Below are 22,724 nucleotides of genomic sequence, written 5' to 3'. Positions count from 1 at the left end.
AGAGAGGCATTAGGCTTATTTTATTTCCTGAACCAACTTTTAGTAAATATAACACACACACACACACACACACACACACACACACACACACACACACACACACACATTCACACACACACTCACTTGGACGTGAGTCCAAATGTAACAGGGCATGCTGGGATCAATAATGGGCCCAGGAGTTGGCTGCCGGGCACACTGAGAATGCAAGGTTAATTGGCTCTATTTCCTAAAATCAGTCACTCTAAATGGGGGATTTAGGCCCCAACATATAGGAACAGTGGAATGTGCTCTGCACTGAGGTAGACAGTGGCAGCAGAACTGTGTGTGTGTGTGTGTGAGAGAGAGAGAGAGAGAGAGAGAGAGAGAAAGAGAGAGAGAGACAGACACACACAGACAGACACACACACACACGCACACACACACACACACAGATTCTCAAAGAGGAGGAACACAAAATAACTGAATCCTACACGATCGAAACTGAAACTTGAGATCACACACACACACACACACACACACACACACACACACACAGACACACACAGACATAGACTGACAGACAGAGACAGAGAAAAAAACATGTATGCTAAGAATCCTCGGTTTTAATCTCTCTGGTTTCTGAACATGCTTTTAAAATAGTGCTAAGTATACTGTAGTGATACTTGGTGGCCTTTCATTTGAACGATCAGATTAATCTCCCTATCTCCCCATTTGAAGAGATCATTTATAATCTTTCCTGCGTGTGGGGAACCATACACCAAAAGAGAAGCAGGTCAGAGGAGTCTGATGTTTTGACAGACAGAGGTTGCATAGCCACTGGTGGTATGTACTTTACCGTAGCTATTTTATAACAGAGGAACCAGCTTGAATCTTCAAACACAGCACCATAGAATCAATCAACCAGAACATCAATAACCTGTAAGCCTAGATGCCCACTGAAACTATCTACCAATAGAGCCCCTGTATGCCACGTGATAGATTTGATATGGCCGTGGGGTGGATATCAACCCTCGTCATTGATCACATTTAATGGCTGCCTGTGGTGTGAGCTTTTAAGATGATTCTCACAGAGCATCGCCTGAAGGAAATACATTTAGCGTTTCAATCAGTTCAGTAGATTGCCTACAATTTATCATTTATTCTGAAATACTTTTGTAGTTGTATCCCCACCCAAGATGATTTGATGATGAAAAAGGGGCTTAAAAATGCATTTGCTTTAAGCTTGATGAAAGCATGTGATGAAGGTCAGGAGTTGAGGAGAGATTTATCAGAGGGCAGGCTGAAGGCTGTCAGGTCACTCTCCGCTATGCCAGTCAGGTTTGCCATGAGGTGGGATATGATGACGATACTCATCCGCCCTCGGGGTTAGCAAAGATCAGGATGTACGTGACATCACTTCCTTCTGTACAGGACGCAGCCTCGAAGGGAGGAGGGGTCAGAGATGGACGGTGTAAAAAAAAAAAAAAAAAGGAACCAGGAAACATGGCTTCCCTCAAGTGGGCGTACGTACAGTCGCCATGGCAGCCCTCTGACCTCGTTTTCATTGTTATATCCTGACAGCACACACTAGTGGCCCTGTAGCCTTGTCCTGGGCTTAGCATGTGCACCAAACAGGATGGAGACCACTGAGGTCACAGCAGAGCTGATGAAAGGCAGTGCTAGACAACATGGATTGAACACAAGCACAACGGTATAGAGGAGGACTCTGGTGAAGTTGACTGGTCAGTCCTGCCGTAATGACAGGGTTCAACACAGGTCACAGAGAGAATGAGGGGTAGGGACAGCCATCTGAGATCATTACACACACTGCTAACTGTTTTTATCAGCACTGTTAGACATTGCATCAAACACCAGCGTCTCTGTTTAATGATGTACTGTAGTGAGGGAGGAGTGCATGCCTGGTTGGGCTTCTGAGGGGGTGAGACTGCTCTCTGGTTTCATGAGAGGATGTGTGGAGTGGGACTGCTGAACGGTCACAATGAACACTCCCAATCTTCAGAAAGTCCTGGAGAGCATTTTAATCCCTTGGCTGCATGTCTTGTGTAATCCCTCTTTGCTTTAAGCCTTTGATAGAGGAGAAAAAAAACTGTGCAAATTGTGGGTTATTGTAATATGCACTTTACGCATATTATATAGTGGTCTGCATATTGATCTCCTTTCATGGAGAGGGGTTTCACATTAAAAACATTGACCAACTTTTCTCTGGAAACGAACATACCGCGCCCTCTCCTTTGTTTGAACTGAGGCCTTATACGGGGATCCAAGTCAATATGCAACTAGCTATTGAATGTGTTAGATAAGAGGAAGATAAAGCATGAACACAACATGGTTCCCAAGGCCTTTTTGGTGAGGAAACTCACTACCCTTGTTGGACACAAAACCCCCATATGTTATCTTTGCTGGTCTTCTATGAAGGATGGAGAAGTGAGGCTCTCTGCAGCTGCGAACAGAAGTGAGTTCAGGAGGAAGCCGTGGTCACTATGGTCTGGTGCTGCATAGTTTAACCAGCCATCTCAAACACAGCCTGCTTCCCCTTACCAGTTTGACTTCACACATGTATCATGACAAGCCACACACAAACCAAATGTCTTGACTGCAGGTTCAGGTTCTTCTGCAGGTCTTCATGTGGTTTTGAAGAAAAACAGAACCACTAGATTTCCAGTTTATAAGATGGCAATCAATATATAATGCATGACACTGAAAAAATCCCCCCTCCTCTGGATTGATCAAATATTTAGCATGTGTTATTGTGTTGTTAAGAGATGACCTAAATCTATGAGCAATTGGCGGAGATGCGTGCAGCTTTTGATGTTTTTTTTGATTGACGCTTAGCATACTGGCTGCAGCAGACTGAGTGAAACCAGTGGTTTATGAAAGGCACTGGGGAGCTGTCTCTTTGGGAGAGGGTTCAGGGTGGATGCATGGCCATCTGTAGATGAATCAGTATGAACTAAAGACAACACCTGGTATACAGCAGGTGCACTACTTATGTGGGTTCTCTGTGTTACATCAGTCACACTAGGACCCTGTAAGAGCGCAGGCTTTGCTAAAAAAAAAAATCTGATGTCACATTTCATATCCCACAAAAAAGTATAGATATAAAAGAGAATAAGTACGTCAAAAATAAACCTTTGATAGAAAATAAAATGCAATGATAACCCTGACACTTCCAAAACAAACCAACAGACATGTTGGTATATATCTTTATTCAGAAAACTCAAGCCTGAAATGTTTTGTGTATTGTAGCTGCCTATCACATTCATACAACTTTCCACAAAGCTGACACAGCATGTAGTACTATATCCTAGTATAGTAGAGTGAAGTGGCTGGGCTTGATACCAGGAGGGGGATAGATGCTGCTGCTCTGTCCTTGAACTGTCTCCAGTCTTAACCTGACTTGCCTTAGTTAAAATATCCAGCTGAATAAATGTATATTATCCAGAAAAGCAAGATGACATCTAGTACATAACTACAGCAATTCTGTAAATGTAATCAAGGCTTCATTTCAGAAGGCCTGTCCAAATTGGTCTATAAGAGTAGTTACAGTTGTTCTAATAGTGGCACAGCTGGTGAAATTAGCGTAACAATGCATCGACTCATTCACTTTGAGAGAGATTGTCAGCCATTTATTATTCTACCATAATTGTGTCTATACATTGTCAATAGAGAACAGTTGTTCCTCAATAATTAATTTAATTCAGTTTGCTGGATTGTAACTGATGTGTAATATCTTCTGCACATATAACCTAAGAGTGTGTGTGTGTGTGTGTGTGTGTGTGTGTGTGTGTGTGTGTGTGTGTGTGCGTGCGCGTGTGTGTGAGATAGGGATAGAGAGAGAGAGAGAGAGAGAGAAAGAGAGAGCTAGTACTTCCTCACTTACCAAAACAGTCTCTGCAGCATTCTGTATGCTGTGCTGGCGCACGGCGGGGAGCTGAGCTGCATCACTACACCTGCTCTCGAGGCTGCAAATCATCTCGAGACAAGAGATGCATGAGAAATAGCGATACAGGAAGCGGCATTGAGAATGTAGAAGAACACTCAATCTCACCTTCGCGGTAACTACGTACTGGTTTCCGACTTCGGGTGACTGACGTCAATTTGGCCAGAGAAAGGGGAAAAGAGAAAAAGGACGACAGTAACTGGGGAGATTCTTTTACAAACTATTTATTTTCATTCGTCGGGGTGAGTTAATCTGAAAAGAAAACTAACTAGAAATATAGTCTGTCATGAATAAGCATGCTGAGGATTTTTAGATGATGAATAATATGAAACATTGATCATAGGCTGGCTGGGTCACTTTTACAGACGGAACATAAATCATTCAATCACTTCAATCACTTCAATCAGTGTTTTTGGCGCTCGGGCTTGAGACTTACCCACCTAAATAATGACAGAGAGATGAAGAATGAGCGGCCAATGTCTAGTAGCCTACAGATGGTTGCCATTGTAAATAGACAGGGGAGCAGCAACAGAATTCATATTTCAGTAATAGATGGCATGCTCTGTCATCAGTGGCTATTTGTCTCACATTATTGCCAAACATTCTATGCAAGTGTGTGTGTGTGTGTGTGTGTGTGTGTGTGTGTGTGTGTGTGTGTGTGTGTGTGTGTGTGTGTGTGTGTGTGTGTGTGTGTGTGTGTGTGTGTGCGTGTGTGTGTGTGTTAGGGGGGGTCTTAGCCTGTTAGCAAGCTGGCCAGCATTGTTATATTTATGACTGTTTTATTCTTAAGTCTTAGGACAGGAAGGCCCCCTCCCCCAGGCCAAAGTGCTCTATTGTGACTGTCTGTAGGGTGGATGTGGTCTGCCATGAGACTGCTGTGGAGCTATTTTTGGAAAAGAAAGAATAATAATGAAAGAAAACAGAGGTATACAGTCATACAGAACAATACAACACACATCAAACCTGCTTGTTTTGCCTATTGATGTTGCCATGCTTTATTGTGGAAATGAAATTTTTTAGCATTTTTGTTTTTCTCTACAAAGTGGCTTGAAAAACACTAGTCTAAAGGTTACCATTGCAACCATAGAAGACGTGCTTCAGAGGCTGAACAAAATCAGTGTGGGTGGGAGATGGGGGTCAGAGGTCAAACCAGGCTGAAACATGACCGTTGCTTTATCTTTGTTCACAGGTGGCCAGTGGAAGAGACCAAAGAGAAGCTGTAGATGCTGAGGGATGAGAGCTGATGGATGACAGGCCAGAGAGAACGACACACACCCATCCTCCCCAACCAAGAGGACAGAGAGCTGGGCTCTTGTGATGGTCACACTCCCCCTTCACTGTACATGGTACCAGCAGGGGCCAAACCGAAAACTGGATCACACCAGAACTAGAACACCCCAGAATAGACATCTGAAAAGCTGGAGGGAGTCTCAAAAGTTATTGTGATGGGTGTACATTTTCCTACCCTAAAACTTATTATCAGATTGTGGCACTTTGTAGGGTCATCGAATAGTCCAAACAGTTGTCACTGGTGTGGATGAGGACCACGATCAGAACCTTTACTCATCAGGATTTCTCCTCTACATGGCCAGCACTCGAGTGTGTGTGTTGGTCACCTGATCGTCATCCCATTGGCACCACAGAGAGAAAGGTGGAGGTCCTGCTCAGAGGGAGACATCACACAGAGAGGTCTGGGATAGTGAGGAGAGATAGCTGGAGGAAGTCAGAGTCCGAGGCACCATGCAATCTGACGACCTCTTCATCCGCAAGTTTCGCCGGCAGAGCCCGCGAACCCCTCTGACGACTGTCACCTTTGACTCCAAACGGGACGGAGGCGTTCGGACACGGGTGGTGGCTGAGTGGCCCCCCAGGAGGGACGGCGAGGGGACCGATGGGGAGAGCCTTACTCCCGGTCGTGTTGGCCTGAACCTACGATCGGTGGGCCGGGGACACGTCATGCAGAGAAGCAACAGCGACGTGACACTGGGCGATCTGGACTCTTCTGGGAAGGCGGGAGGGAAAGCCGCGCGGGCAGTGGGTGAGAAGGCAGGTGTAGTAGCCCAGGGAGACTCAGGGGTGGTGCTTCACAGAGAGTATGGCAGCCTCTCCTCACTGGAGAGACAGATTCAAGCCCTGGAGCTAAGTGCTGAGGACCAGGGGGCCCTGAGCCCCAATGCTCTCCGCTTCAAAGACCCCTTCCTGCTTCTGGGCCTGCAGGGAGCACCCCCTGAGCCCGATGGCTTCTTCCGCACCTTGTCTGCTCCTGCAGGAGACCCTGCGAAACCAGCCAAGCCCCCCAAGCCTGAGGGCCTGGGTAAGAAGGCCAAGCCCAGCCCCCCTCAGATCCCCCAACCAGGCCCTTGCGACAACCAGGGGGCCGGAACCTGGGTGCGGAACATTGCTCACTATGATGTTCAGAGCATTCTGCTGGATCTCACGGAAGCAGCCACCAATCGCGACAGCATTGGCCGCAAAAAGAACATCACCTCGGGGGCGTCAGCTGCCTCGCAGCTGCGCCCCCTCTCCCAGGCCTCACCCTCCTCGCCCTCCCAGGGCGGGGGTGGTGGTGGGGGGAGTGCGGAGGACCCTGAACAATCACTCCTGCTGGACGAGGGCGATGGCAACGACAATGAGCTCCTGCTCAGCTGCCCCCACTTCCGTAATGAGATGGGGGGAGAGGAGCGAGCAGGTCTCGGGCCTACACAGGGCAGAGGGGGCCTCTGGCTGAGCCTGCGCAACCCCAATGATGCTGTGTCAGTCCTGGAGGAGCCCAGAGAGAGCCACGTCCAGCAGCAGGGGAAGAGCAACTACTTCATAGAACATGCAGACCTGGGAGCCCATTACTACCGCAAATATTTCTATATGAAAGGTGAGTGCTACTTGTGTATGTGGTATGTGTGTTTGTGTGTGTGTGTGTGTGTGTGTGTGTGTGTGTGTGTGTGTGTGTGTGTGTGTTTGTTTGTGTGTGTGTGTTTGTGTGTGTGTTAGTTGATAGTGTGTGTGTGTGTGTGTGTGTGTGTGTGTGTGTGAGAGTGAGTGTGTGTGTGTGTGTGTGTGTGTGTGGTGTGTCAATGTTATGTATCCCAAATGAAGATTTGTAATAACATTGCTTTCGATGTATGATAACATTTTTTACATTCTATCCGTACCTCAGATCATCAGAACTTCTTTGGCATGGATGACCGTCTTGGTCCGGTGGCCATCAGCTTCCGCAGAGAGGAGAAAGAGGGATCCAGTGGAGCCCAGTATAATTACAGGATCATCTTCAGAACCACAGAGGTCAGTCTACTGTACATGCACTTAATCAGACAGACTGAATTATACACACAATGTTTGTCTACAGACAGACAGTTATTAACACATGTACAAGGCATACATACATTAAAATAGCACAGACATATACATACATACAGATCAGTGGAGGCTGGTGGAGGTAGAAATAGGAGGGCGGACTCATTGTAATGCAAACATGTGTTTGATACCATTCCTCATTCCATTCCATGCATTATAATGAGCCTGTCCTATTTCGACCTCCACCAGCCCAAACACATTCACACATTCATTTAGATGCACATTCATCCACTCACACCAACATGGCCTTCCCTTCCCAGCTGAAGACCTTGCGAGGCTCCATCCTAGAGGAGTCGGTGCCCTCAGCAGCCCGCCACACCACCCCCCGCGGCCTGTCTCCCAAGAGGCTGCTGGAGTTCATCATCCCTGACCTCAACCTGCACTGCCTGCGCCTGGCCTCCACTTCGCCCAAGGTCCGAGACACCCTGCTGAAGCTGGATGAGCAAGGGGTGAGTAGGACTGAGTAGGACACAGACACTGACGCTAATAGAACTGAGAGGCCAAGAGAAGGACGATGTTGTAACAACCCTCTATAAGGGCCATTAGCATCTTCGCTAAGTGAGTTCATTCTCTCGGGGCAGTAGCTAGCACGGCCAGTTTGTAAGCGGAAGGTTGTGAGTTCCATACACGCTTAGGGCAAGCTACCCTGTCGTTCACTACAATAGAAAATGAATAGACATGGATCAAGTAATCTTTCTTCAACATATTTCAATTGAATGTTCATGCAATGTGTGTGTGTGGGCTGGGTTGATTCCTCCTAGTTCTTTGTACTTAGTTCTGTGTATGGTCTACGCAATAGGATGTTGAATTCATCAGGATACTTTGTAAGATGGCTGACGTTTAACCTCCTCTGGTCTAGAGAGATGTGTCCATCTCTGTATGGTGTGAACAGGCACTAACAAAAGCGAGGAAGTTGTGGGCTGTATGATCACTACTTACTAGCAATGTGTTTTAGTGGATTTAGTGAAATGTGGACCCCTGAATAAACCTTTCTTTCTCTCTGTCTCTCTGTCTCTCTGTCTCTCTCTCTCTCTCTCTCTCACTCTCTCTATCTCTATCATTCTCACTCTCTCTCTCCCTCTTTCTCACTCTCTCTATCTCTATCATTCTCTTTTCGTCTTCTCCTTCCCTTTTCTATGTGTGTAGCTGAATTTCCAGCGAAAGGTTGGGGTGATGTACTGTCGTGCCAACCAGAGCTCTGAGGAGGACATGTACAACAACGAGAGCTCAGGGCCTGCCTTTGAGGAGTTCCTGGACCTACTTGGGGAACGTGTGCGGCTGAAGAGCTGGGAGAAATACCGAGCTCAGCTGGACATCAAGAGTAAGCTCATTACCTACCCTACCCTATCTATAGACCAGATCTCCACATGTCACTGGAGCCCTATCAAGGAGGGCATTGTTGTAGTCCACTGAACACAGAAGATAAACTCTATCTCCCACTATGTAATCTCGGCCTGTAAAGGTGGGAGAGGATCTGTCGTGTAGTCACTGTTCCCTATCTGAATGTCTATCACTCTGTGATCTCAACACCTTGCACTAGAGCGCAGCATGAGTGACAGCTTTTTTCCCTCTCCTGTTTACACTATCTTAGGACTGTCTGTCACTCTTTGTAAGCTGTAGATAGAGGCTGGGAGTGATGTGTTTAAACCTGTGTATGTGTGTGTGTGTGTGTGTGTGTGTGTGTGTGTGTGTGTGTGTGTGTGTGTGTGTGTCTCTGTGTGTCTGTGTGTATGTGTGTATGTGTGCGTACACAGCTGACTCGACTGGGACCCACTCCCTCTACACACGCTACCAGGACTATGAGATCATGTTCCATGTGTCTACCATGCTGCCCTACACGGCCAACAACACACAACAGGTAAACAACAACAACAACAACAACAACAATCTATGGCTTTAATGAACAACAACATGGCAACCCAGGAATATGTCTTGTCTTTTCACTGCAGGCTTAAATATGGAAGATAGATAGCTAATCACTTTCCCAAACCAAGCATCACCCATGAAATTCACAGCATAAAAAACATAATCTACTTGAATATGTGTTACCATTATTTTAAAAAAAAATAGAGAAAAAGCTATACATTCCTCCATTATACCACATTAGAATTAGGCTGTCATGCTTGAGTAAATGCCTCCGTGTCCTTCAATAAGCATGACTTAGAAATCCTTTCATTCTCTCTCTGTTTCAATATCCTCCTCCTACTCTGAAGATGCATGCTATGTCTGCCTTCATACAGCCTCCCTGTTTGGCTGTGAGTCAGACTCAGTGTTGTCAGCACATTCAGTGTAGTGATTTAGAAACACAACACATCGCACATAACTGCACATAAAATATCAATGATCGTTTGTGGATTAAATAACCAAAACATAGTAACACCTCCCCCTCCCTCCTCCTCATCCTCCTCCTCCTCCTCCTCCCCCTCCTCCTCACCTTGTTCTTTCTCTTCTCCTCCCTTCACATCTCCCTCTCTCTAACCCTTTCTATCTCTCTCCATTTCTCTGGTGCAGTTGCTGAGGAAGAGACACATTGGGAATGACATAGTGACCATCGTGTTCCAGGAGCCTGGGGCATTGCCCTTCACACCTAAGGCCATCCGCTCCCATTTCCAACATGTCTTCATCATCGTTCAAGTGCACGAGCCCTGCACTGATCACACCTACTACAGGTGAGAGAGGCTCCTGCTGTCCAGCCTTCCTCTGCTGTTCCTCTCTACCTGGCTCTTATCTAGCCTCAAGATATGAACACACTCTGTTTGTTTTTCCCTGATATAGCCTTGTCTGATTGTCCTTGTTGGAGAGGATTTTGTTTGTTTCTCAATTTTTTTTAACACAACTGTTACACCCTGTTTGTGGCATGCGCATTGCAGATGTACCATGTAATCCTCAACAATACATGTGGAAGATTTGAAGTCATTTGTCGGTTTGCTTATCGAATGCATGTAACTGTAAACTGCAATGTGTAATTCCACAAACCACAATCACAATCAACATTTGTAAGGACAGTGTTGATGTAACAACATGTACCGACTCTGTAATGACTCTGTACTTACTCAGTTTAGACCATGGTATAAGACTTGTGAAGTGAGACCAATGATATACTGTATTTCCAGAATATTCATGTCCCTCCCTCCCCCCTCCTATCCCCACCCCTACTCTCTCTCTCCCCCCTCCTCTCCCTCTCCTCTCTCTCCCTCAGGGTGGCAGTGACACGCTCCAAAGACATCCCATTATTCGGGCCTCTGTTCCCTAAGGGCGCCCGCTTCCCCCGCTCGCCTGCCTTCAGAGACTTCCTGATAGCCAAGGCGATGAATGCAGAGAACGCAGCGGAGAAGTCGGAGAAGTTCCGCTCCATGGCTACGCGCACGCGGCAGGAGTACCTGAAGGACCTGGCAGAGAACTATGTGACCACCACACCCATCGACTCCTCCACCAAGTTCCCCCTGCTGTCCCTGGGGGGCAAGCGTAAGGACAAACTGAAGGGGGCCAAGGGGGCAGAGCTGCACAGTGCAGGGGCGCTGGTGTGGGCCGTGATGGCCACTGGTGGGGATGAGGAGGAGGCAGGAGGGCACAGGCTGCCCTGTCTGCTGGGAGTCTCAGCTGAGTCAGTGGTGCTGATCGAGAGATACACACGAAGGGTGGTGTTCAACTGCTGCTGCCGCGATGTTATTGGCTGGAAGGCAGTGACAGAGACTAGGGCCCAAGGTGGGCCCTGTCTGGATATCTTCTATGAGAGGGGGGAGGCCGTGTCAATCAGTGTGATGGACAGCCAGGTGGAGGAGATTCGAGAGGTGGTGCAGAGACTGGAGGTGGGTGGGAAGGTTTTGAAACATCGATGCTGAACAAATATTCCTTATTGATATGATATTATGTAGCATTATTGATTCATCATTTCTGATCAGATAAGGTAAGTATGTAACTCATTGTGGCGTGTGGTTGGTCCTAGTTGGTGACGCGGGGCTGCGAGGCGCGGGAGGTGACCCCGCTGCGTGACGGGGTTGGCCAGCCGGGCTTCCTGATGAGCGAGGAGGGCTTTGTGACAGAGCTGCAGCGGTTTGGCTACGCTGAGAGCGGGGGTCTGCAGCTGGGGGCTCGTGTCGTCCGGCTGTGTGGCCATGCCCTGGTGCATCTGGGTCCAGAGGAGAGGTCCAGGCTGCTCCGCACCGCCCACAAGATCCACATCACTGTCATCCCCCCGGACGAGAACGGCAAGCCTCGCAGGTCAGAGAGAGGGGACAGGGGGAGGGAAGGGGGAGCAGAGTGGGAGGGGAGGGGGATGAGGGGTGGTGAGAGATGAATGAGGATAGAGGGTAACAGTGAAGATTGAGGGGTGAGGAAGTCGAGGAAGGCCAGAGGAGAGACAGACAGAGAGAGAGCGAGAGAGAGAGAGAGAGAGAGAGAGAGAGAGAGAGAGAGGGAGATGGATGGAGGGAAAGGGGGTCAGTGTGTAGTGTGTGTAGTGTGTAGTGTGGGTGGTGAAGAGAGAGGGAGGCGTTAGCAGGGAGGGGTGAGGGGAACAGATGAATTCAGAAGGCAAGGGAGGCAGTGAGGCCACCATTCTAAGGTCACAGCTCAGTCTATTGTTTATAGTGTGCTGTCATCAATGTCCCACCAGCTGGCTAACCACCAATCAATTCCTCTAATGGCCACTAATGATACTGGCCCAGGTAGTGGCAGTTGCCAGCACCCTTTGCATTCTCCTAATGTCAGGCAGATGGACAGTGCAACTAGAGGCTGATAAAGGAGGAACTGCTCAGAAAGCATCACTAAACAGGAAATTAGCTTCACAAAAGTGCTCTCAACACGTCAAACTGGGTGGCAAAAATATCTCCTGAGAACACCCCTCATTAGTAGGTTCCATTTTGACAGCCACAACAAAACAGCAGAAAGATATTTTTGAACAAGAACAAAAAGATGTTTGGACTGTCACAATGTTGTCACATCTTATGATAGGGAATGACTTTTTTGGGATTTCAAAGAGAACCATGTTTTTGTTCTTGGATAAATATATTTTTTTATTCCACCCCCCAACCCCCCCCCCCCCCCCCCCCCCCTCATCCATGTTGCTCTGAGATGCAGCTCTAGAATACTGTATGAAGACATCCTCAATCTTTCAGTGATAACATCTTGTTTTGGTGTCTCTTCTCTTGCTCTCTTGGGTGGCTCCAGGAGTTTCTCTGAGTTGTACCAGAAAGCCATCCAGGATGCAGAGCGCAAGCCGGGGGAGGGTCAGTCTGGAGAGGCCTGGGTCCTAGACGAGAGGGAGGAGGAGGAGGAGGAGGAAGAGCAGCAGGAGGAAGAGGAGCAGCAGCAGGTGGAAGAGGTGCAGGAGGAAGGGGAGCTGGAGGAAGAGGAGCGGGAGCAGGGTGAGGGCAAGGAGGCGGAGACGATGGAGGTGGTGGTGGAGGGAGAAGAGGGTGAGGACAGACCATCTGAGACAGGACAGAGTGCGGGGGAGCAGAGCTCACTCCTCTCCCCAGCCAGCCTGCCTCTGTTACGGGCCACCTCGCTGCAGGACCACCCCCCCAACCAGACCCAGGAGATCACTCCCTCTCAGCTAACACGCAGCTACTCCTTAGAGAGGCACCCGCCCTGGGATATATGTGATGGGTACGTCCCCCCATCCCCCAACACAAGCCTCAGTTTGTTCTTTATATCATAGATTCACATTAAGCCATAATGGTTTAGCCATTATGGTTTTACTGTGTGTTAGTGTGTGTGTGTGTGTGTGTGTGTGTGTGTGTGTGTGTGTGTGTGTGTGTGTGTGTGTTTAAGGTTGTAAGAAAAAACAGACTATCAAATCTCAGCCATCCTTAAGACTTCTTGATTGCTCTAGATTCTGTTTGCTCTCTAAATTGGACTCAAAAGGCATTCAGCATAAACACCAGATTAATATGTATGTGTGTGTGTGTGTGTGTGTGTGTGTGTGTGTGTGTGTGTGTGTGTGTGTGTGTGTGCGCGCGTGTGCGTGTGCGTGCGCGTGTGCGTGCGTATGTGTGTGTGTGTGTCCGTTTGTCCCAATCTCCCTGTCCCTCTCTGCCAGGCATGTGTATGACAATGTGGGTGTGAAGGTGGAGCATCACATCTATGAGAACCCGGGGGAGCTGAGAGACGCCACACCCGACCTCATCCTCGCCGTCAAACCGAAGATGGCCCTGGAGGAGGAACAGGTCAGAGACAAGAGAGATATACTGAAAAAAATTCAACTCTGGAGAATGATTTGATGAAGGCCTCTGTTCTCATTTTTGTCTCTCTCGCTCTCTCTCTCTCTCTTACACAATCTCTCTCTCTTTTCTTTTTCTCTTTGCTCCCTTTGTAGTTTGAGGGGGCTGTGTTGAGTGAAGAGAGAGCGTCAGCCAGTGACCCCTCCCTGTCCTCTCGGTTGTCATGTCTGGACAGAGCAGAGAGAAACTCACGAGCCCTGAGTCTTCACAACTCCATCACCAAGAGTGGGTATTACACACACACACACACACACACACACACACACACACACACACACACACACATGATGGCATTTAGTACCGTCTATCTGACTCAATGTCTCATCATACGCACACACAAACACACACACACACACACACACACACACACACACACACACACACACACACACACACACACACACACACACCTCTTCTCCATGACCTTCCCTAAACTAATAAACTGTTAGACACTGTTATCGGTTCAGTATCGACGGTATCCTCTGAATCCTGGTTGCTATTCATTTCTCCTGTAGTAAAGAGCACTTTAAACCTGGTGTGACTAAACGAGTGCCCAGAGACACCTCCATCATCTCTCTGCTCTGTGTTCCTGCACAACATTCCTAATGGAGGGTAAACAGGCCTCTGTCACAGCTCCAATAGCTTGTGAGTGAGAGCAGTCAAAACAAAAGAAAGATAGCTGTGTTGTGGATAGCACTGATAAGAGGAGTATGAAGATAAGGACAGAGGATCGTGTTCAGACACCTTTAAACAAAAGCCCCCCCTCAGCAGACCCGGGAACAGCTGATAGCACCAGCAGAATGATGCTGAAACTGAACAATTACGACTGTTCACCATTTGCCTCTGCTGTAATTCAGCTTCAAATCCCTTTTTAGCCTCCAGACCCTTTCTCCCCTAAACCCCTCTCCTCATTATCCTCTTTTAGCCCTCCCTCGCATCCCTTTGTCCCTCGTCTTTCATCTACGCTGCCCCTTATCCCCCTAACCCAATATCCCCCCGCCCCACTGCCACCCCCTACCAGCTCCAGACTAAAGGAGGGACAGATGGGGGGTGGGAGTGGTGGGAGTGGTGGGAGGGGTGGGGTTTAGGCTGCCCCAAATCAAGGAGCCCTCTTTTAGACCATCTGCTCTCTCTCTCTTTCTCTGCTGCGAGGCTATGAGAGTCATCATACACACGCACACACACACACACACACACACACACACACACACACACACACACACACACACACACACACACACACACACACACACACACACACACACCATCATCCTCTCAGCAAATGATACTTGAGTTTAGGGAGGATGTTGGTATATCTGCTTCCCTCACCACACTCCAGAAGGCAATCAGTCACACACACACACACACACACACACACACACACACACACACACACAGGATTTCAAAGGGCCCACTTCTCCTTCTCACTGCACCTATTCGGGTATTTCCACAGAGCCTACAAAGCATTGTGATAGCACCCCCTGGTGATGGCTCTTTGTCATTATGAATCCGGCCTCGTCGTGAGAATGAATGTGCCTGTTTCATAAATCCCCCAGTTCTATTGTCTTGTAGTATTGTATGGCTATGTACAGTGCACCCATCTGCTGTTCTCCTCTGAGATATAGATATCCCTTTGTTATTAAAAACACATTGAAACCTGTCTTTCTTTTTTCTTTCTCAGTTCTCTCAGAGACCACAGATTCATCTGAGGCGGAGTGGCAGTCCATCGCTGACCTGGCCACAGCCTGCCGCAGCATCCTAGAGGCCTTGTCACGAGAGGGTAAGTAAGGTCTCCGCATAAGGGACAAGTGTGTGTGTGTGTGTGTTTGTGTCCTTTATTAGATGGATCTAAACCTGTCACTCGTATGCTCTGGAAATAGGAAAGAGCGGCCCTTGTGATGCATTAGTCACCCTGGTGCTTCTTTTAGAACCATAGCCCCACGAAAATGGAATGGATTGAATGGAGATCAGCATACCCTAACATGAAGTAAATTGCAATGAAAGCATACAGGTGATTTTGATGGGTGAATACTTCAGTTATTGGAAGATATGCACTGATCACAACACCTCACAGTTGACTTGAGAGACCTAAGCAATAGTACAATAGAATTCTATCTGACCGTCAGGTTAAAAAACAGGAAGGTTGTGCATTTTCTGTTCACTCTATATCTATGGGTTAAGACACTGCCTCTGCCGACTTGACCTCAGTGACTTACATGAGTGAGTGATGTGTCATGTTTCAGACCGCAAAGCAGGAGACGGGACCCAGGCTGGAGATGAGCAGACAGACGGCAAGCTAAAGGACATGAAGGATAGGTGGGTTTGGGTGTCCATCCACACACACACACACACACACACACACACACACACACACACACACACAGACACACATATACGCACGCATGCATGCACAGATTGAGGCTGGGTCAGTGCAGATCTTTTTAGTCAATTCCAAATGGTGTGTGACTCATCAGCCCCTGTTGTTAGTGTTGTTCTGTGGCTGTGTGAGTGTCTGATTCAGAGATCGAGTTTTGAACAGTTTGCGCAGTTCAGCCTCTGTGTTGCTCATCTGATTCCGGTTCTTTTTTGGCATATTCCCTGCCCATAACTCTTTCCTCATCATCTCTCACTTTTTCTTTTTCTTCAACTAAATCTCTCACTCATTCTCCTGCTGTCATGTGTTCTCATTCTCTCTTCAGTGCATCAACATCCCTCCGTTTGACTCAGTGCGATGGCATTTAGTACACTCACTCTGACTCAGTGTCTCGTCACAGCACACGCACTACAGAAAGTGCACACATATACGAAACATACACAATACAGCTACTATCCTGCTAGTGTATGTGTCCACTGAGCATGTGTGTGTGTGTGTATCTGTCCCTTTCTCCTGTAGTGACTCACCAGGTCACCTAGAGGAGAAGGTGTCCCAGCTGGAGGATATGCTCAAGAGGCTGCAGGACGACCTGCAAAAGGTACTCCCCATTCAGATGGCCAACCACAGCCCCTCCCCTGACCACCCTCACAGCATCCTGCCCACACAGTGACCCAACCCCCTCCCTCCCTCCCTCCCTCCCTCCTACCCTCCCACCCCTGCTCTCCCATCCCCACCCCCATCCCCGTATACCTAACCCCACCCCTTGCCCCCACCCTACCCTCCCACCCACCCCACCCCCCACCCCCCACCCCCCAATCCTGACTTGTACTGCAGACACACAAACAGACAGAAGGAATGTAGAGGTAGGGTGGGCAGGTGGGCCAAGCAAAAGAAACCTGTCTTGTCATTGGGCAGGGTGAACAGAGGAGATGAGAAGATTGGCTGGAGGGACAATGGGCAGCCATGCTCACTCTCTCAACACTAAGCGACCAGTGGCAGTAGAGGCAAGTACAGCATGAGATTTTTCCTGTGTTGTGACAAAAAAACAACAAAACAATAACAATTGGAAACAGAACTACTAAAAAAACAAGACCAGAGACCTTTTAAACATGCAATCAGATGAGACAGAGCGAGAGAGTTCATTAACCCAATAACCCAAAAACCACCTTCTCTAATGGGGGCCTTCATGGAGGAGAAACTGATAAGAGACAAAGCTCTCCACAACCCTGATGCCAGGACAGGCAGCTTCAGGCATCTCTGTGGCCAGCCTCAAGACCTATTAGCAGCCCTTTTCTTACTCCACTGACAGACTCTTCTCTTGGAAACATGGACAACAGCTGACTGACTAGGTTCTCTTGTAGTGTTAGGCTGATTACACAAATCTAGAGCAATCTGTTGGAGTGGAAGAGGAGGACGGGAGCAATTTGGGGAAAAGGGTGAGACAAGAGAGAGAGAAAGAAGGAAAGAGGGTAGAGGGTTTGTAATCTTCCTGAGCATTCTCAAACACTCTCCTAATTGGATGAGACATGATTTCTAGGGTATTTGATCACTTTGGTCAAATTAAGCCCTATTGTGCTCAGTGCCCCAATTCCCCTCAAACCAAGTCCTTTCCCACTACTCAAATATCTCCACAATCAATGTGTAAAACTGGCTCCTAACTTGAGTGAGTGTCATTCCAAGGATTTTAGTGCAAATGCTATTCGCTCAACTTGGTTCTTGAAACATGTGAGACACGAAGCACACAAACAAATCCAACTCGGTCACGTCTTGTGGCTCTAACACCAACATAACCAAGGTCTTACCCTCTGTATGTGTCTGTGACTCCCTCTTCCTCCTAACACTCACCATTAACATAACATAGTATTATCATCAATCTAGAAAAATGCACTGACAGAGGACAATGAACTGACAAGGAGGAGGTGGATCGAATTGGAGGAACTGTGAGGTCTGATGATTCATTTCCCTTTCTCTGAATTTCATGCAGTGTTAACCTTCTGCCCTGGGAGAGTGAGCATGGTTGGTTATGGTATGTCCCCAAGTGTGTCCAGCAGAAACAAGACAGGTACAGTAGGACTCTGTAGCCGGGGTGGTGGGGAAAGGTCCACACTTACAGTCAGATGACATGAAGGAGTAATATATTGCAGTCATATAAAGTATCGGGTTGTTTCTTTATTTTGAGTCTATAAGTAAAAGTGGTTGATGGAAGTTGATGGAAGACAAACAGTCGCCTGCAGAGTAGTATTAATTTATTGTTCCTTCTTTGCTTTGCAGACAATTTGACACTGAATGGCTTACATCTCTACCTTTTCTTCATTTTCCAATTATAAAACTGATTACTGAAGCAATTCAGGTTAATTGACTTGCACTATGCTCCACTGGGGATTGTAACCAGCAAGGCCATACAAGTGCTGCTTCCACAGAGAATTCTTATTATGACCCAGATTGATGATAATACCAAACTGATAAACTCATATACGTATCTTCCAACTAAACATAATCCACCCTCTCTTCCTGTCATGACATGATGCCATCTAAGTATAGCTCACTCACTCATGGCATGCTGCACCTATTGAAACTTCAGTTACAATAAGCGTAGATACATACAACTGCTCAGTCCCCTAACCCCCCTCCCCCCACCCCACTCACTCACACTGCAGTCTATAAGTCTATGATACAGTGTTGCCAACCTCCTATTGAATTAATCAATTGGCCTGCTTTGTTTCTGAAAATGGCCGGACGATTTATTCACACAATGCAAATCTATTACCACACACCATTTTCTCCACTGGAGCTTTGTGACAAATAACCTCAAGCTTACATTACCAGCAGAGTAGCTGTGAGGTGAATAGTTTCCATTCATAGATGGTTACTAATAAGCTGTAGTTTAAAAGTCATCTCATGTTGGCAACACTGTTTGGGTGGTTTCTGTCTATTTGTCAACCCTGCGGCTTTTGTTTCCTGTCTCTGTCACAAGTTTTGCTTTGTGCTAGTGAACAGGAAACATTTACTGAGGCAAATCACCGTTTTGACAGTTGCAAACTCTCATTCAAGTAGAGACAGAGTTCTGGGTGACCCCTACTGTTTGTTAGATGAGAATACATGCAAACAAACAGAGTGAAGGCTATTGGGTCTTGATTCTTTATCGAAATTTCACTAAATTACAATCAGGTATATTAGAGACATTCAGACAATTGCTATGCACTCACATTTAATGACTGATTGATTCATTAATTGGTGTTAAACACGTGATTGCCCTAGTAAACCTGTGTAAAACATTTCCTCCATACTTCACTACACCTCATGAAATGCTTTTATGGAAGCAAATGTGTGTGTGTGTGTGTGTGTGTGTGTGTGTGTGTGTGTGTGTGTGTGTGTGTGTGTGTGTGTGTGTGTGTGTGTGTGTGTGTGTGTGTGTGTGTGTGTATTGATTAGATGAGAATGATGGATGAGTGTGAAAGTGACTGTGTGTGTGTATGTGTGCTTCTCCAGCACCTTGTCTTGTACTGCAGTAGGGAATGTATGTGGATGTTTCTGAACCCTGTGTTAGTGTGTTAGTGTGTTAGTGTGTGCCTGCTGTCTTGTATAAACATCCATGTGGCCATCCTTCACCTATCACCCACCTACACCTCCACCGACACTTCCACCTCCACCTCCACCTCCACCTCCACCGAAACCCAGCCCCCTCTCACCCCATCCCTGCCATGGTGGTCTGACAGGCGGGTGTTGTTGTGTGCCACTCCCTGGCAGGAGAAGGAGGACAAGGCGGTGTTGCAGGCCGAGGTGCAGAGCCTCAGACAGAATAACCAGCGGCTGCAGGAGGAATCCCAGAGCACCGTGGCACGCCTCATCAAAGTCACCGAGCTGCTGTGCAATGTCAACAAGCCCTGCTAGCTCCATCACAGTACACAGTATACTGTGTGTGTGTTTGTGTACACGCACACACACACCACACACGCACACACACACCACACACGCACGCACGCACACGGACACACACCACACACGCACACACACACACACACACACACACACACACACACACACACACACACACACACACACACACACAGTATAAACGGTACACATACTATATACAAACACACATAAGTATGCCCCACTCCAACTCCATCACAGATACAGACGCACACACACACACACACACACACACACACACACACACCCACACACAATCAAACAAACAAACAAACAAACAAACAAACACATGCATACTCTGCATTCTCTATGACCATTTAAACATTATGTTGTACCCTGGGCTAGACCATGGGTGTAGAAGTATGCAAATTTCAAAATCTCAAAAAACAACCCTGAGACCTTTTTCACCATCTCATGATTTTCTTCATAGAATGACCAATTGTTCAGCATATTCAGGGGCGTGTTCGGTTTTTTTGTAGTGCGTGCGTGTGTGTGCGTGTGTTTCACGATAGCTCTTTTATCTTGCTTCACATACTTGACAAGTTGGGCAGAATAGCAATTGCTTAAAAAAAACAAAAAACAACAAAACCCAATCGATTAAGATTGAGAGACACTGTATACAACATGTTTGCCGGCTGTAAATTTGAAATGACCAAAAGCGTGTATATCTCATGTATGTCAAGAGTAGTGTCCTTCTCCTCTCTGCTCACCACCACTCTATATGCAACGTCTCACAGACTGGGAACAGATCAGCTGTGTACCATTAGTGTGGAGGGCCTTGGAGCCAAATGAACACAGAGAAAGGGACAATGACAATGACATACTTGCAGGCAGCCTCCTGCTTCAAAAGATGGGCTGATGCAGACGGAGACTGGCCTGCCTCTCTGCACGCCTACTCACACAGGATGGTTGTGTGTGTAGAGACCTCAGTCTCACCCCTCTTTACCTCCTCAGCATCATTTTAGGCTTTTTTGGACTCGAACTGACCAGTAACAAAGAGAGTATTTTCACTGTCTGCTTCCAGAGAAAGAGATGCAATTGAGTTATGATTGAATTGCACACACTGGAAGTGTTGCTCGAATGAACTGAACTAACTGGTGTTCTTCCATGCAAGTATTTCTGACTGAGCTGAAACGGATATTACCTCTGCTGAAGATGAAACTATGAGAGAGTCGCTCTACATATCTCTCAAAGACTGACTGTAGCAGCTACACTGTACAAAAGTGCTTCTCCTGCTGGACTGAACCATAAAATGCCACCCGGCAGCTCTCCTCCTTTTAGAGAAAAAAACAAAACATTGTAGGGATTTACCTTGAAATGGACAGGACTCCTCTATCTAACAGTGAAACTGTACCATTTGTATTCTGATAGATTTTGTGTTTGATTGCTGTCTACAATGCCTAATCAGTGTAATTGATTAAGTATGGCTTTGGCGTGGTTGAGAGATGGACTGTGGGTGAGGGGATTCCCCACCCCACCCTAGTGTGTGTTTGTTTGTGTGTTTCTGCGTTGTTCTTGCACTTTTAGCATAACCTATATAGGCATGGGACAGGGCACATATTTAAAATGCCCAGGTTATGCCTTGCTTGAAAATGAAAGTGGATTTGATCTCACCCCCTCACCTCACCTCACCTCACCTCACCTTCAGGTCCACTGACGATGATGATGCCAATAACAATGTGTGATCAGAGGAGAGGGATTGTTCCTCCTCCAAGACTGTTCTGCCAACAGACCCGCAAGGCAGCTCTCCTGCACCCAACAGAAACCACTCGACGCGGCTGTGTCACACACACTTAATAACCCCAACCCTGGAAGGGATGCCAAACTATCGTCAATCACTCCGACTCAATGCTCTTGTTTGTTGGATGTATATACTCTTTTACTTCCTCTTGTCATTTTATTTTAGAGTCACTGTGATTATCCGGTACCAGCAGATTACGATATATTCAGATTAAATTATAAATCTAAACTTTATCTATATGTGAAGACATGTACAGTACAGCTGAACTGTTCAGTGTTCCTTAGTGCATCGGGTTGTGTATGCCCTCCATTGCAGGACGGTTATGCAGACAGGTGTACAGTACATGTGCCCATGCAGGCTGTTTGATCCATACTGTCTGAAGTGGTGAGGCCTCATTGGACATGAAGTAAGAAGTGTCAGAATATCTTCTGTTTTACTGTGTTCTGTATAGTTATTTAGATTGTAGGAGGTTGTGGAAACATGAAAATGTGCCAAGCAACTTCCAAGCTCTCCTCTGTATGTGTGTATGTATGTATGTATAAAAAAATGTAATAACTTATTAATCTTGCAAATGTGGAATTCCTTGTTCAATGTTTTAATACAGGGGAGGGAGGCAGCAAATACATGTGCTATAGAGTAAAAGGGTAAATAATCATTTTTTGTTTTGTAGAGATCCAAACTTAAGAAAACTTGGGGAATTCTATTTCAGCAATGTTCTTTGCATATAGTATTTCTTGGAATAAAAATGATAATGGTTATCATTATCATTGTAGTAGTGAGCTGTTTCATTCAGAGCTCCAACATTCACATTCAATAAGGTCTCTAATGCCACTAGGCACGCCTTAATGAGTGACACTCAGTCTCTCCAGTGAGAACAGGATACTGGTCAAATCTAGGCTTATTTCCCATACATTGTGCCTACCTGAAATTGTAATGTATGGTTCCCTAGCTTGGTGTCTTCATTTCAGTTTGTCATGGTATTTGGTTGCATTTTGGCAGGTATATTGTCCTGTGTGCTCCAGAACAGGTGAACTACATGACAGTGGGAGATGGGGCGTTATGGGATATGTCCAGGGACCAGTTCTCCATACTTTCAATATGGACTTTGTGTCCAAAAGAATACATACAATTAGAAACATTTTGGGACAGAAAGTGTCATGA

General features: G+C 46.9%; 1 protein-coding gene across 6 annotated transcripts in view; it reads left to right on the top strand.

Annotated features, from left to right (window-relative positions):
* Positions 1 to 22,122, top strand: part of sipa1 (signal-induced proliferation-associated 1) — a 29,927-nt gene extending 7,805 nt beyond the window's left edge. For 2 of the 6 annotated variants that reach the window (XM_083687112.1, XM_083687113.1), the window contains exons 2-16: positions 5,130 to 6,809; positions 7,095 to 7,219; positions 7,552 to 7,740; positions 8,438 to 8,612; positions 9,046 to 9,149; positions 9,803 to 9,960; positions 10,491 to 11,100; positions 11,238 to 11,512; positions 12,461 to 12,901; positions 13,335 to 13,461; positions 13,611 to 13,740; positions 15,197 to 15,295; positions 15,759 to 15,831; positions 16,409 to 16,487; positions 19,637 to 22,122. In XM_083687112.1, the coding sequence (XP_083543238.1) occupies positions 5,681 to 6,809; positions 7,095 to 7,219; positions 7,552 to 7,740; positions 8,438 to 8,612; positions 9,046 to 9,149; positions 9,803 to 9,960; positions 10,491 to 11,100; positions 11,238 to 11,512; positions 12,461 to 12,901; positions 13,335 to 13,461; positions 13,611 to 13,740; positions 15,197 to 15,295; positions 15,759 to 15,831; positions 16,409 to 16,487; positions 19,637 to 19,780 (3,858 nt within the window). In that variant the 5' untranslated portion in view covers positions 5,130 to 5,680 and the 3' untranslated portion in view covers positions 19,781 to 22,122. Of the gene's footprint in view, positions 1 to 4,073; positions 4,183 to 5,129; positions 6,810 to 7,094; positions 7,220 to 7,551; positions 7,741 to 8,437; positions 8,613 to 9,045; positions 9,150 to 9,802; positions 9,961 to 10,490; positions 11,101 to 11,237; positions 11,513 to 12,460; positions 12,902 to 13,334; positions 13,462 to 13,610; positions 13,741 to 15,196; positions 15,296 to 15,758; positions 15,832 to 16,408; positions 16,488 to 16,804; positions 16,894 to 17,873; positions 17,952 to 19,636 lie in introns of those variants that run through there. The other 4 variants (XR_014554662.1, XR_014554663.1, XM_083687114.1 and 1 more) reach the window with 4 other exon arrangements.
* The last annotated feature ends 602 nt before the right edge of the window (positions 22,123 to 22,724 follow it).

This window comes from Argentina silus (genome assembly GCF_951799395.1).
Source record: "Argentina silus genome assembly, chromosome: 2".
Classification (NCBI taxonomy): Eukaryota; Metazoa; Chordata; class Actinopteri; order Argentiniformes; family Argentinidae; genus Argentina; species Argentina silus.
The sequence above is the reverse complement of the archived record's forward strand: the minus strand, read 5'-3'. Positions and strand labels throughout refer to the sequence as shown.